This window comes from Triturus cristatus, chromosome 12 (assembly GCF_964204655.1).
Source record: "Triturus cristatus chromosome 12, aTriCri1.1, whole genome shotgun sequence".
NCBI lineage: Eukaryota > Metazoa > Chordata > Amphibia > Caudata > Salamandridae > Triturus > Triturus cristatus.
Genome location: NC_140595.1, coordinates 79,240,309 through 79,256,557, shown reverse-complemented (window position 1 = coordinate 79,256,557; position 16,249 = coordinate 79,240,309). Strand labels below are relative to the sequence as shown.

At 43.3% G+C, this 16,249-nt stretch overlaps 1 protein-coding gene across 8 annotated transcripts in view; it reads right to left on the bottom strand.

Moving 5' to 3' along the window:
- Positions 1-16,249, bottom strand: part of CELF3 (CUGBP Elav-like family member 3) — a 190,295-nt gene that overhangs the window by 7,470 nt on the left and 166,576 nt on the right. For 7 of the 8 annotated variants that reach the window (XM_085638808.1, XM_085638809.1, XM_085638805.1 and 4 more), the window contains 2 exons: positions 13,361-13,504; positions 10,701-10,834 (listed from right to left, as the gene is read on the bottom strand). In XM_085638808.1, the coding sequence (XP_085494934.1) occupies positions 10,707-10,834; positions 13,361-13,504 (272 nt within the window). In that variant the 3' untranslated portion in view covers positions 10,701-10,706. Of the gene's footprint in view, positions 1-4,686; positions 4,771-10,700; positions 10,835-13,360; positions 13,505-16,249 lie in introns of all 8 variants that reach the window. The other variant, XR_014972253.1, reaches the window with a different exon arrangement.

The window sequence follows — 16,249 nt, the reverse complement described above, 5'->3', positions numbered from 1 at the left end:
AAAATCTAATTTTTCTAAGCAAATTGATAATATGCAATGTATTTTCAGTGAAACATGTAAGTTTCTGAGGTAGCCCCAATCCTCTATAACACAGCGAGTGCCCTTTAAAGGATCCCGCCACAAACCCCTTCCACCCCAAAGACCATCTATGGTTTGAAGACCATTGCCCTAATCTCACCGCAGAGAGGGGCCTTAAACGGTTTGTTGTGGGACTCCTTCGTCAACCGAATTCTAAAGGAAATTTCAGTTTTTTTGCAATAGGACTCTGCGAACCAATATTACAAAACAAATTAGTAACAATTTTTCAGAAGTAGACAGAATGCAACAGGGGTAGGATTACTATATTCAATCTTAAAAAAAAGAACTAATACAGCAGATTTACCTAGGCACTCGTGTGATGCAATACAATTTTGCACTGCACTCACTGGCTAGTAAATTGCTGATTCATTTTGCATAGCCCCATGCAAAATTGAGGTAAATCTAATCCAGAGTGTAATCTGGAAAAGCAATGCGAAGAAGATAACTACAAACCACTCCTCTCAATGTGTATTGCCTCTGCAATATTTACCCTAGGAAGCATTTATAAGGATAGCTTTAGATTGTGTGTTTCAGGTAACTAAACTAAACTATGTTCATGAAATGCATTTACTTATCGTTGTAGTTTGCTTCAGAAGCCATGCACATGAGCGCTTTCGTACCATGTAGGAAATATAATAAAATGTTGTATTTTTCTGGTCTGGCTCTCATGCAAAGCCCCAGAGCAGATGATGTTGGCGTACGCGGTCTCTTGTACGAGACATGTATAGCACAATGACCACAAATTGTTTGGACTCGTGTTTTCATCACACGCCCGACTGCAGAAGCTTGGATCACTAACACCCCAGGAGAGGGACTGCAAGCAATGACCAGCGGGATAGAGGGCTTTTACAGTCAGAGGTAGTAAATTCATGAACATGATCACTGTTATTCATGGATGATGATGATGAGGGAAAAACGTCCATGAATTTCACAGTTCTCTCCTGCTCGTCTGGCAAAGCGAGTGTGCAAAACGTTCTTGTCCTAGGACCCATGAAAATATAGACTCGGCCGCCAATGGCAGATTGCACTTGAAGTGGGTTAGGAGAGGTGCGGTAATGGTGAAGGTGTTTGCTCACACAATTTCCACCAGGTACAATCTTGCACACACGTAAGTACCAACTCTAGGGATGCCAGGATTCACCAGGTGTGTAATTACCACCAAAGACTGCACAGATCGTAGAATGAGGCCTAAATGTCCTCGTATAAGGACCAGTGTCTTGGAACTGTCCTGTTGTGGCATTCCACAATTCATTCCCATTGTTACTACAGTTCTCCTAAAAATGTTATGCAGTTAATGAGATGGTCACTGACCATCCTCAAACAGATCTTGAATGGTGGCCATTTGATGGTAGATGCTAGCGACTAGAATTAAGAAGTTCCAAACACAAGTAGACGATGTAGCAGGCGTCCTGCAGTATTGCTTCAGCTTATAGAAGATCAGAGTAAGTCATCATAGCTTCTACACAGGAAATATATGTTAGTAGTTTAGGCTTCAAATGCAAAATCATGAGACCTGAGTTCTAGTCCTGCTTACTCACTTGAAACATGTGTGGGTCAGCAACGTACGTTTGGGCCTCCTCTAGAGCTTGGAGTGGCGGGACATCCACAAGAAAGTGGTGAAACCACCGTTCACCATATTTAAAGGGCCACTGACACTCATGCTCACTTAGTTAGGGGTATAGCATATAGGAACACGGTAATGAATAGGAATGAATGAAAGGATGACTAATAGAAAAAACATAAATTAATCTCTATTACTGGATGTCAATATCCAATCCAACATTACTATATGATTCTGAAGTCACAAGCAGACACCAATTCCAAGTATCAGGTGTTATTTATCGGGCAAACAAACAGTTAATACAGTCACAAAACACAACAACACAAGCTATTACAAATACATGTAGAAAAGCATATTAATATGCTTATTTTCTCTTCCACAACAATATATATATATATATATATATATATATATATATATATATATATATATATATATATATATATATATATATATATATATATATACATACACATAGCTTCGATACTCAATAGTCCATAGCAGTCCATAAAGGGGGCAGTCCAATACAAATACACACAGGACGGAACAACAGAACCCTCAAACGTCAGTAGTGTGTATCCCAATTATACGCAAACTGTTATGATTATTCGGATTCCTCCGATCCAAAGAGTCGACGTGTTCGGCCCATCCATTTGTGCCTCTTCAGGACAGGGGAAGAAGAAAAAGAACATGTACTGTCACACGACGGAGCTCCTGCCGTTTGATGGACTGATGGCGGTTACCAAGTCATCGTAACATAGAGCACCCATGTCAGTTAGTGTGCGATACTTCTCTAAAGCTGAGAGGTGCCAAATGGTCTGCCTCTGGAAAAGGACTCAAGCCACCAGCTGAGAATTAATCAGCCAGTCCTCAAATGCGAAACAGAGTAGTAAGGCAGTAAGACATTGAATATGGGTCATTTCCGTTTTACGAGTGCAGCAATCCTTAGATCCCTTATGCATAATTGAGATTCGGTCCCCATATTCCCGGTGAAGGGTAGAGCATAGCAACACATCATACCCCTGCATGCGGTATTTTCCCTCTGGGTTCTTAACATGAGGATGTCACCTTATTCCTCCCTTACCACTTAGTGCAGCGTGCATCTCTGTGATTTAGATGCGACACCTTTAGGAGAGTATAGGCAATTTCTCCTTTTATTCACATGTGACCTTGCCGGCACTTCCACCTAGAGTTGTTCACAGCAGAGAGGCTTTCCCTCCGGGCTCACAGATATCCATTTGGATGAACGGGTAGGATTGCAAAGAGACTTGTTTCTCCGTTTTGCGTTTGAGGGCTGGCCGATTAATTCTCAACAGCGGGATTGGGTCCTTTTCCAGAGGCAGACCATTTGGCACCTCTCGGCTTTAGAGAACTACTGTACACCGACTAACACAGGCGCTCTATGTTACAGTGACTTGGTAACCACCATCAGTCTTACAAATGGTGGACGCTCCGCCGTGTGACGGTACATGTTCTTTTTCTTCTTCCCCCTATCCTGAAGAGGCCAGAATGGATGAGCCGAAACACGTCGACTCTTTGGATTGAAGGAGTCCGAATAATCATACCAGTGTGCATATAACTGGAATACACACTACTGATGTTTGAGGGTTCTGATGTTCCCTCCTGTGTGTACTTGTATTGGACTACCCCATTTATGAACTGCTATGGACTATTGAGTATTGCAGCCATATATATATATAAAAAAAATTGTTGTGTAAGAGAAAATAAGTATATTGATATGTTTTTCTACACCTATTTGTAATAACGTGTTATTGTGTTTTGTGAATGTATTAACTGTTTGTTTGCCCGATAAATAACACCCAATCCTTGGAAGTGGTGTTTGCTTGTGACTTAAGAATCATATAGTAATGTTGGATTGGATAGTGACATCCAGTAATAGAGATTAATTTATGTTTTTTCTATTAGAGTCATCCTTTCATTCGTTCCGATTCATTAATGTGTTCATATATACTATACCTCTTGCCCAGGTGTTGTGGGATCAATAGGGCACACACATAGATAATAGAGCACTTACTTAAGGGGGCACAACACCCACCACTTTTTGGCAGATAAACTGCATTCACCCAACTCCAAACAAGGCCCTTTATCTCTAGTCTTCTTACTTCCTTTACCCACTAAACTAGGCAGATGTTTGAAATATTAATTTACCACTTGTTAAGTGCTATGAAGAAAATCTCTATATAATTTTGCAAATCACATATCACTACTAGAGACAATCCTAAGAAATTCAGGGTGACCAACAGGCCATTTTTTGAACATCCTGTTTGCTGGGACATCATTGGTAATTAAAAAGAGATCCGAGCTGCCTTTGTTACTGTGCTCACATTAAAGTGGTCAAAAGCTGGCTTACACTACTCCACAAAAAACCTAAATACTTAAAAAGAATGTTTCGCTTTTTTAAATAAATAGGACAAAGGTGTGGGATTTTGCCCTAGTCTATGTTGTTGGTAAGGGTGAATATATGGAGACAGCATTTCCACTACAGGATCAGCGTGCATTCGCCACGGATGGGTGCGAGTACACAAACACAAAAGGTGGAGGGACGATGGAGAAAAGGTTTCAGACAAAAAGGAAGAAGTAAAAATAATATAGGTTAGTGTATGCTACAGTGAGATCGAACAGTAAAGAGTAGGAGAACTTTCTGCCCAATGGCAACCCCACGCGAACCCACACACGAACACCACGGCACAGGCAACACGAAAAGGGTTTCCACAGCACAATCAGGGTCACGAGAAGTCTGCAAAGATCAAGACATAGGAAAAGAGTAGGCCAAAGGGGTAGAATATTACAGAGAAAGAGTAATATAGAGATACATATTTACATATGTATTTTGATAAATGAACAAACTACATGATCACTGAAACCATAGGTGAAAAAAAAAAAAGGAAATGCACGTCACGTCTAATACGCCACAACGTCATGCAACGCAGCGACAATAGTCACATGACGTTACTCTTAATTCTTTGGTTTGAAAAGAAAGGCTTGCTCTAACAACAACACAACCATTCAGTTTGGATGCAACTTACAAGGGCGGAGCTAACTCTGCCATGACAGCGAATGGTTAACCTCGTAGTCACGGCGAGATATGACGCGCCACTGCCGGGAGATGACTTGTGCGGCAAGGAAAGAAAATATATGTTTTTTTGGGTTGCATGAAAGTTGAAATATTTCTATCAAAGTATTTTTCTTCTGGAAAAGAAAGCAACAAATAACACAAAAATATACGACTGTTAGGCTTCACTTGTAAATGTACGTGACAGGCGTGATCTCTTCTTTACATAATAGTTGCAGGGATCTTAAGTTATCCCAGCCATGTCTAAGTAGTTTTTGCCTGCTGGTATACTTTTAGTCCTTAGTTTTAATAGGAAAAAGTCAAACAAGTATTCTAGTTCCCTGGATATATGGATCTAGACGAAGGATGTCCAGTGTAGGTCCAGAAGGGCAGGATCCATGCTGGATTTTCAGGCTATCCATATAAGATCCATTTAATTATAACCATTTGAAATAGAGCTCATTCATACAGTACATGGTTATCAAGTCAATCTCTCGGATCCAGTTTTTCCTGTACTAAACATTGGACACCTCTGATCTAGACCCTTTCCTGCAGGCCACATTTCATAGGAAATATCAGCCTTCTAATATAATTCAGCAGCTGTTTATATGTTCTGCTAGTTCCACTGATATCGTTTAAACGACAAGTCAGATGGCACTTTTGTATCACCTTCCTGTGGTGTTGGTGCACGGAATAAAGATGTGCTCTGGGGAAGGAAGTCACCATGACAACAGGTTGGTATGTTGTTTCATGATGAACTCACTTCGCGACTGGCACTGTATCCATCTTTTAAATCATTGGGTTAGCATTAGGTCTGACAAAAGAAGGCCGCTTTCCTCTTCAGCCAGACCTAAAATGGCATGCCAGAGCTATCTATCACAGTAGGATAGGCAGGCTGGCACAGATCTGGTCACATGCCCTGAAACCTCGCTTTTAAGGCTGGTGATGGCTTTAACATCATCAACTTCAAAAAGAGGCCGAAGAGGCAGGACAAGGTTAGTTGATCTCCAGCTCAGAGCAGTCTTTCAATCCTCCTAGAGGATCAGATTTCAGACAGCAGGGGTATCCACTGGCTCTCCCAGATGTTGAAGGCATCTAAACTGAGGCAGCAGAACAATCCTTGTGTTGCACAGATCTTGTAGAGGTAGGCCTCACTGCACAGAGCTATACGGCTGGTTGCACAGATCATAGAGGTTAAGACCATGGGCAACAGAACTGCCCCGCAGCCGGGCTATATCTCTCAGACTCCGGCATGGAGTGCAGACAGCTGAGCTCTCCCACAGGTTGAATGCTTTACCACTAGGCTGATATCAGACAGCGATTCTAAACTTAAGAAAGAATCGGTTGGCTCTGTGTCCAATAAGGTCTCCTTGCTGAAACGGTGAGCTGCTTCTGTTCTAGCTCGCGACAGGGGCTGCATCACGTGGCAAGCAAGGGTACGGCTGACTCTCTCAAATAGACTTTTTTGTTTCTTAAAAGGAACACCAAGTAGCTTGAAAGAGACAGCATCTCTGAGCGATCTGGGAGCATGCTGTTAAAAATAGATTACAAAAATATAGGGTCTTAAATAAAAACAGACTAGTTACTGCTAACATGAGACCACATGGTACGACACCTCGAGACATCCACACTTGGAGATTTTACCACAAACCTTCCGCGAGGTCCAAGGGAAGGTGGCCAGGCCCTGGGCCAATCAGGTAAAGGCTGAGCATGGCTCCCTCCATTGCTTGCAACTAACTAAGAAAAATCAAAGCAACGTCTTTATAGAGGCCGCTTCCACACCTAAGGACATAACAGATTAATCTTTGTGGTGGCACAATGGGTTCTGGGGTTAAGCTGCATGATCACAATGAAACAAACATACAAATGGGATGGGCCAGGATACAGGAGAAGTATTAAAAAGAAGCAACCTACCTGTAACCCTGTTTTTACAGCATGATATCTGCAGGATTTAGATGCTTTCACTACTCCTGTCTAATAGTGCTTGGATTCTCAGCAGTCTGTACAAAGTTTGAAAAGCATCCCCTGGGGGATTTGGGGAGAGGATGTGGCCTTCCAGCTTGAGCAGTTGACCTTGAAGCTGGGGAACCGGGTTCGAGTCTCAGCAGGGACGCTCAACATCCTGTGATTCTGGGCAAATCACTTAATCTCCCCGTGCCCAACAAAAAATAATGTGCCCTTGTGTAACGCAACTGGTGCTCATGTAAAGCGCTCTGATAGCTTCAGGTTAAGTTTGCGCTATATAAAACTCTGAATTGTTGTTAAAAATGATCCCCTGGCATTAGCAGAGGGAGTGCCTGTGGGCATAGACAGATTATGTCGACAGGAATATTGCAACACCACACCATTATTTTTAAATTTATCCATGTTTAGAGAGGGCGTGATCAAATTCCAGACATTTTTTTCAGTGAAAAGATTCGTTGGGTCACAAGTGACTCTATAAAAGATGTCAACGCTGCAAAAAAAAACATTGTTAATATGTTCTTTTGCAGCAGTGTTTTTTTTTATAGATTCACAGACATTTTGCATTGAGTAGCAATTAGTCATTTGTAAGAGACTGGATGGATAAAGAGCAAGTACGTAGGCAAATTGCTCAGTGCTGCTTGTGCATATTGGTTTCCACTACAACGCTAGACTTGGTGCATTGAAAAAGTGTACACAAAGTGCTGCGTTGCCTCATCTCAGATTTCTAGGAGCTAAATATTTTCACACTGACTGCGTTTCCCTTCTGCAGCCGAGGTCTAGGCTTTCAGCCCTTTTACAGGTGTAACATACACATCTGTTGTGCACTTGAACTCAATCTGGTTTTCGACACTTAATAACGCAACATAATTTTTTTTGCAGATTTATATAGTGCAAACTCGATCCAAAGGTATTGCAGTGCTTTACATGAGCACCAATTGCGTTACACAAGGACACATTAATTTTCTTTTTGGTAGGCATGGGGAGATTAGTGATTTGCCCAGAATCACAGGATATGGAGTTGACCCCGAGGCTCGAACCTTGTTCTCCCAGCTCCAAAGTCGGCAGTCTAGCCATGAGACCACATCCTCTCCTCTAGATGTGTAACTGTCCATGCAGAGCCTTGGTCTGGGAAAGAAAGCGACTACTAACGTATGTCAGGAGGACACACAGGGAGCAGGAAACTCCGGCAGACCCAGGAAACCCAGGAACCAGGTCAGTGATGGATGTTATGATACATTGAGAAATAGGGTGGCCACAAGAAGCTCCTTTGTGAAATATTGGCTACAATTTGGTTTTGTTTCTGATTTACCTGTGAAAAACCATCTACTGCATTTACTGCTGCCCTCGTGCAGAATTGTGATGCAAAGAAGGTTTGCACACGAAAGTAAAGCTGGCTCTTGTTTGCATCACTTGGTGTAGCACTAGAGTTGTGCAAACGTTTAGTAACTCTGAGGTAAAGTTCTATTTTTACTGTCTCAAGCAACTGCACCAGGATCAGTCTTTCTTGACTTCTCCCCATCAGTTGTTTACGCCTTTATTTACTCTCAGACTGTTTATAGGAATGAGGTCTATCTCGCTCTTCCTAATCCGTCCAATTCTCATGTGTAGGTAGCTAAAATACTGCAGCTCAAGCATTACTGAAACTATGTAACTACATGCTGCCAGGTCTGCATGGCTTGCATTGCTTCTAGTAAACAAGAGCTATCGGTCTCTTCCTACAGAGCATTGCATTTTCCACGACTATGAGCCTCAATCCCAGAGGGAAATCTTCCTGAAATATCACTCATTTAAGAGCCAAGGCTCAGCGATTCTTTGCAATTCCTAAATACCACTGTGCAAGAGCATAATGCTGCCATAATATGGCGTCCCTTGCTTCTTGATCGCCCGGGATTCCAATGCTCTGGGGTTTGGCAATGCCTCAACAGTCTGGCTATTCAGACAATAATTGTGTCTCCCACTTTCTTTGTTCAGTTTGAAAGCCTGACGGCATGAATAATGCTCCATAAAAAAGTAACCTGGAATATAATATGACATTACACTTAACGGATACAGCGGCCATTTGGAACCTTCAATGACCATGCTGAAAACCCTCAAGTTGTAATGTTCTACACCCAACAGAAGATGGCAGGAGTGTGCAAAGCAGGTGATCTACAGGCACACATGCTACAAGCTAAGAGTTCCAGTAATGGATGGTTTAATGTCTATTCCTTGGCTCACAGAGCTCATAGAAATTTGATATTGAAAATGGGAATTCCTTAACATTTCTCTATATAGATTTTGACACCGAGAGCGAAGTCATAGTGTAAGGATTTTTTCCTTCATAAAAGTCATGCTTGTGGAAAAAGGCCTTTCTTATTCATCGTGTAGGTATTCAGAGGTATTTTTACAGTTGATAGACATGCAGGCAAAACTTTAAGGCACTGAAAACTAATTTTGTCAATCACAAACTGAAAAGTACATCTTAAGGCAAATGGTCAAACTTGAATATGGACTGACTATGACAGACGTCACAGGAAACATCTAATGACAGGAGACTGCCAGTGATGCGGTTTGGTGATAAAAAAAAACCTTCATGGAATTATGTCTAATAACAAAACCGCATAGAGCATTAATCATTGGGGGTTCTTTACGACGTAGAGCCTCCAAGGCGGTCCTATAGGAAAAGTCTGTGTTTTTTAAAATGTATTTTTCTGTCCAATACAACAGTGATGTGGTGCACAAGAACTTTCTTGTGAACATTAGAGTAAGTAGGTTCTCCTTTTTGGGGAATGTTGTGCAGTAAGTGTATGGTTGCTCCAAACAGTAATAATATAAACAGCCTCATGGCATTAAATTTAACAATTAAGATTTCACTGGAATGTTGTCCTATTAAAGAAAGCCCCCATAGAGGCTTTGGCTGATGGCTACAACCCTATGGGATTATTCGCTGACAACAAAAGACCTCATGGTATAATTGGACAAGTAACCAACAGGTCTCTGCTTTTACCTGACCCCAATCCTTTACTTTTTACAATTAGAAAATGATTTCCAGGTTGGAAATTGAGAAGCACATGTGGATATGGTCAGATCATAGATAGAAGATATTGAAGATTCTTGAGCGCTCTATTCACTTTACATTGGATCACACGCCAAGGACGAAAGTGCCACACGCTGCTAAGAGGACTTTCCAACCTGTCGTTATTTGTCTGGTCGAAGAGAATCATGATAAGTGGGTGGAGCCAGACAAAGTGGGCTGCAATTAAGAAGGTACTGTTGCTCCATCAAAAGATAAGGTGGATCATGACTGGATCAGATATGCATGAGGAGTGAAGGATATATTTATGTTTATTTTTGTGTGATCACGTTTTTCGTTTTGATATGGCACAAACCTAAAGGGAACTACAGGAGCTAATGGTAATAGAAGCAGTATGAAGCATGGTGAAAGAGTCCGCACATTCGCTTGTCGCCGGTAACTTAAGCTCTGCCCAACAAGCACGATGAGGGAGTTCCTGGCACCCCTCCCTGTCCTTTCCAAGATCCTTTCTGTGAGAAAAATCCCACTTTCTCTTACTCACCAGATAGCATTCATAAATAAAAATCCCACCCTCCTATACTCACTGGGCAACATTCAGCCATGCAAGTCCCAGCTATCCTGAAACTTCAAGCAGTGCTCAGAGATGCAAGATCTCTAAGCTCACAAGACAGGGTTCAGTGACTGAAGTTCATCTTCCCTCACCCACCAGGCTGTGCTCAGTGATGGAGACTAGACAACCCGTCTTGTCATAGAACCCTCTTTCCATCACTCGCCACGCGGCGTCTCCCCACACTCACAGTGAAGAACTCAACAATGGCTGCTTCGCCATCTCTCTCACCAGACAGGGCTCTGCGATGGAAGTTCCACCTCCCTTCATTGGCCAGGTGGGTTTTAGCAATGCCCGCCATGCCGCCCCTCATTCACAAGGCAGCACTCAGAGACTGGAGCCCCATCTTCACTCATTTTCTGACAGCGCACAGAGAAGGAAGTCAAACCCTCCCCACACTCACCTCTGTTTAGTATGGCCGGTTTGCGTCCTTCGGCCTCTTCAGCTGCACCTTCAGCCTCTTCATGCCGATCTGGAACCCGTTCATGGCTTGAATGGCGGCTTGTGCGCTGGCAGGATTGTCAAAACTTACGAAACCTTGAAAACAACATTGTGACAGATGAAGGTACAGAGAATGTGGAAAACTACTGAGTATTCCAATACATAGGCAGCACCTGTTACCTAAATGTCAATACCATAATGGAGCAGGGGGATATTCAGGAAAGTGACTACAACAAACGAAAGCTACATATCACTTAGGAGTTGAGGCCTTCCCACCACGGACGAGTGGCACACCAGCTAACTAGCTAGATGCCCGATGCCAATGTGGGTACAAGGAGTAGAGGAGGTGCTGCCATTGGTTTCCCCTTTGCTAACCCTGGCCAAAGAGTCATGAAGGCAGTGACAGAAAGGATGCAGAACTGTAGGAGTCGCCCGGCTCTAAGGAGACTGATTACTTTCTGCACTTTCCACTCCTTGTTCTTATCCCATTTCCTCGTTAGTTAATAGGAGGCTGATGAATGGTTAAGGGTAGGGCAAGAAGTCAAAGCTGCAAAGTAATCGTGGTACAATGGACACCTAGTGTTGCTTCCATAACCCCTGGTTTTCCTATCAGCGAAGCTGGTGACTGCTTCATCATCTGGAAAACTGTGGGACAGATTTACCACTTACTCACGCAGTGCAGCAGCTGCAAATGCTGCGTTGCAAGAAGAGGAGAGCTCCATATTCACAGAAATATGGCACTCTCCTCCCCCTCGCTAGAGCTGAAATCAACTGCAGTGCGCCATGGACATACCTTTGAACCATAGTGCAAGGGTGTCTGTGTCTCCGTGAGTCTAGCATAGGTTTTGTACTGGAAGGATAGCCTTCCAGTACAAAATACTATGCTTAAACTAACTTTAACCCTTTTCCGTCTTTGTATGTGTGCTGGAAAGTGCGCCACACGTACAAAGTTGGAAAAAGAAGGAGAAATGAAAGCATGTCTCCTTCCTTGCACCTACTTCAAAAGGGCACAGTATCGGACGCTAAATCCTGTCTACTTTATTTCATAAATAGGGTTTTGCGTCAAACCTTGGGTGGTTGCATGGGAATGCCCATGCATCACCCATGGTACGCCTCCTTAGCGCTATGTAATGCAAAGCAGCGCTATGCGCTGCTTCGCGTTACTTTCACGTTATTTCCAGTGTTGCACAAGATTAGTGCTGGGAAGTACATAAAAAAAAAAAAGATTTTTGTGCTGATTTGTGTCACTTTTGTGAAACAAACACAGCGTAAAATCTTAGTAAACCTCCCCAAAAGTTCTCTCAGCTCCTAAATAAGATGGGGGAACTGAGAAGTCGGAAGAAGGGACTTCTGACAATTTCAAATGTATCTTTGCTGCCCCCACCCAAGTAAAGCCCCATGCGGAATCAAAGACTGAAGTATCAGTTTAAGTTTTGTAGATCATGCCTGCAGAGTCCAGTATCACGTCGAACGAACAATCGATGTCATTCTAGGACATATGGCTGCTATCTCTATGCAATTAGTCGAAAGAGCTACACTTCAACTTCACAGCTGATCGGTCATCACACAAGACCATCACGGGCTCTGTCTGCATAATTCTGCGAACAACCCAAGACAGGGACAATTCCAGGGCATGTGACACTGCACCGCAGTCCCTGTCTTACCAGCTTCAGCTACCATCTGGTTCTTCACAGAGTGGTACATTGGCCCCTGACCAAGCTGTGATGAGGCCTCAGAAGAGGGGCACAGTTCTAGATCTCAGCATCACGCAAACAACGTCAATGGGCTACCACGCCTGAAGAAGGCTGCCTATAGACCCATCTAAATGGGAAAAACAAATGTTGACCACCCCTTATAAAACTGCACTTTTATCGCATTTCATTTGAAGGTGTCTGCGATTTCTCAACAGCCTGACATGAAATACCCAACTTACACCTATGAGTCACACCGCAAGTCTATTTTTGATCTGTTGCTTTACGCTGCATGATTTAGCACGAGTGCTCTCCTCTCGCTACATGTGTTCTTCACAATTTTCTTATTAACTGCGCATACATTTAACACATTTCTGTTTTTAGAGAAATGTTGTAATATAACAATGTCTCTCCTCTTGGGCAAATAAATATAAAAATCACTTTTTTCTTTGAAACTTACTCACTGTTTTTTTGTAAAAAAAAAAATGTAACTACATTTCTACTTCCAACAACGAAGACCGGACCCACCTGCCCGGTACTTTCTTGCCCCCTTCAGCCTCTGCAGCTGAGCACCTATTGTCCTTATCCAAGCACTGCAAGCCAGACGTCTAAGATGTTGATCGATGCCAACCATCCAGCCGGTGTCGGAGAGACTAGAGCAGCCCCATCACTATCGAAGCATGTCCATCTCGCCAACTCACACAGCGCGGGTGAATTGATAACATTTTGGCTACTCCATGATTATAAGTGACTGCCAAGAACTTACGTCAACCATTTCACTATCACTACTGGTGTTATCACCTGGTACTCCCACTATTAGGCAAAGAGGTTTGAGTCAGCCGAAGTGGCATACTGCACTCACATAACCACTAAATTAAAATTGATAAAAATGTATTGGTGGGAAAATAGAAACATTGACGGTGGCTCTTACCAAAACATTTGCTCTGGTTGGTTGCCCGGTCCACAAACACTTTGGCGGAGATGACGTTTCCGAAGGGGAGGAACATCTGCAGGATCTCCGAGTCGGTGAACTCCTGAGGCAAGTGGTATATGAAGATGTTGCATCCTTCGGGCCCTAAAAGAAGAACACCATTGAAGAGGTCCAGACAAGCTTCAATGAACTTCGTCATGATTCTTGAATACCATAGAAACCATATCCCCCTCAAGTGAGGCAAAGAAAACACAAAGGAGTGCACAACCTTATTGTGTAACCTAAATACTGCGATTTTCAGAATTAAATAGAATGAATCAGGCTATTTCAAAGGCCAGTTACCAAACATAACATTCACCATTTCTAGTGCTTGATCCAGCAGCTTTTCCAAAATTCTGATGTTGACCAACAGTCCACCTAAACTCCTGAAATCCAGCATCTCTGTCTCTCCTGCTCAGTCCAGTAAATTGGTAATCTACAGTCAATGTACTGCTATTTCCCCCTCCAATACATTACTAATCAACAGCTCAGTGTACTCTACTCTGCAGTCCAGTGTATTGCTACTCGCAGTTCGATCTGAAGTTCAATAAGCTGCTAATCTATAATGCTACATTCAAAAGACTGCTAAATTCCAATCACCAGGGCAGAACACAGAAGGTAACCGTGTACAATGCTGTGGCGTTAGAACCCCCACCATTGTACAGTCTGGGGTCTCGTCTGATTGGTCACTGCACTGCTGTAGATTCACAACCCTGATTCCACAATTCTTGAGATTAACCACCCTATTCATACACATGTAAGCCAATTTACTGTTAATACTCAACTCCCCACCCGTACAATATTGAACACCTTAAGTCTCTTACGCTGCCAAGTTAAATGGTCCATTGATCACAGTAAAACACATTGTACAACTCCTGGCTGCATAATGACACATGATGTGAAGCCAAGACTATCCAGTGAAAGCCGTGGAGGCATTATAAGGGAGCTGATGGAAAGGGATCCCTCTTTACAAGGGCATACATGGGATGTGGCAAATCCAAGCTATGGACAGATGCATTGCCACACACCCATCAAGTGAACACAGCACACACTTTTAGGGGTTAACACAAGGAGTTGGATTCTTTCTTGTAATCAGTGCAAGGCATATGACACTTCCTGCCTAGTTCACCTACTTAGTGTTCAGCATCCTTTGTAGTTAACCCAATGACTGCACTCCAAAGGCTGGAATGTGACACTTCTTTAACATTGAACACCTCGAAGGCGACACTGCCCTGTGATATTAACAAGTGAACAGGTGGAGCATGACAAATCCGTGCAGGTTGACACATGCTATATGACGATACTTTACAAGTGAACTCGCAGAATGTGACACGCCTTTACAAAGGGAACCATGGGACGTCACGCAGCACTACACGTGAACACCTAGAATGTAACACATCCTAACAAGTGGACAAACACAATGCGGCACATCCTAACAACTGAATGTATGGAATGAAAAATATCCTTACAGGTGAGCACCTTAATGGCGACACGTCAGTATAAGGGAGCACAGGAAATAGAGCATATCCATCCAACTGCACACAAGGGATGTGGTGTATGTGTACAAGAGGACAAACTCACAGAAGCTCCCGATAACACACAAGGACCCTAATATACACAGAACATAGCATGGATGCAAATTGATGCACAGAGGCCATTTAAAATCCACAGATTCAAGAATACCAGCAGAGCTCGCAGGGACATGACTTGTGTTCATCATGTAGAGTACGACACACAAGCGCGCCTGAGCACACACACAGGCAGGTGCGCTCCCGCTCTCTCTCTGTAACTCAAACACTCTATGAGACAGACACTCATGAGAATAACCAGATGGCAGGATACAGTGCCTAGGGGTGCACACATGGGCATCCAGAGACTACAGGGCAGATGCTACTGATGTCACAGGATACACGTGGACTCTTTGGGGTACACACAAACTCACTCTCTCACTCTCTTTCTACTCTCATGGTCTGCACCCCTCCCTATGTAGGACCCAAGCTCCCTGTGGGACATGTAGAGTCCCAGGAGAATAACAAGAAGTTAGGATCCATACAATGCCAGGGATGCACAGAGACTCCAGGGGATACACACAGATCAGCTGGGATGGACACATGGGCTAGGAGAAGCACACTGGCTCTTTAGGATGCACACCAACCAGCTCCCTCTCCGTCTCTATCTCTCTCTCGAACTCTTCTCCCATCTCTCTCTATCTCTCTGTCTCTTCTCTCTCTTTCGCTCTCTCTCGACCTCTTCTCCCATCTCCCTCTCTTTATCTCTCTCTGTCTCTTCTCTCTCTCGACCTCTTCTCCCATCTCTCCCTCTTTGTTTCTTTATCTCTTTCTCTCTCTATCTGTGTCTCTTCTCTATCTCCATCTCTCTTGACCTCTTCTCCCATCTCCTTCTCTTTCTTGCTCTCTCTCTCTTCTCTATCTCTCTCGACCTCTTCTCCCATCTCTCTCTTTGTTTCTATCTCTCCTCTATTACTTTCTCTCCCTCTCTCTTTAATTAAGGTTGCATGCGGAACAAACAGACTGTTTCTTACAGAGAGAGACTGACAGGCAAACACAAAGGTTTCAGGATACTTGTGGTGTCTGGATTGCACAGAGACGCCCTGTGATACACACTGATTCTCTAGGATACAAGCAAAAAATACACGCAGACTCTTTAGGCTACACACTACCTTCTCGCTCAATCAACTTCTCTTCTGACTCTTTTCCGCTCTCTCTCTCATTGAGGTTCGCAGGGGAACAGACAGACTCTTGATAAGGAGCAGAGTCATAATGCCAGGGAGGGACACAGACTCCCTGGGTGGAGCACTGGCTTCCTGAAATACACACAGACTCCAGTATA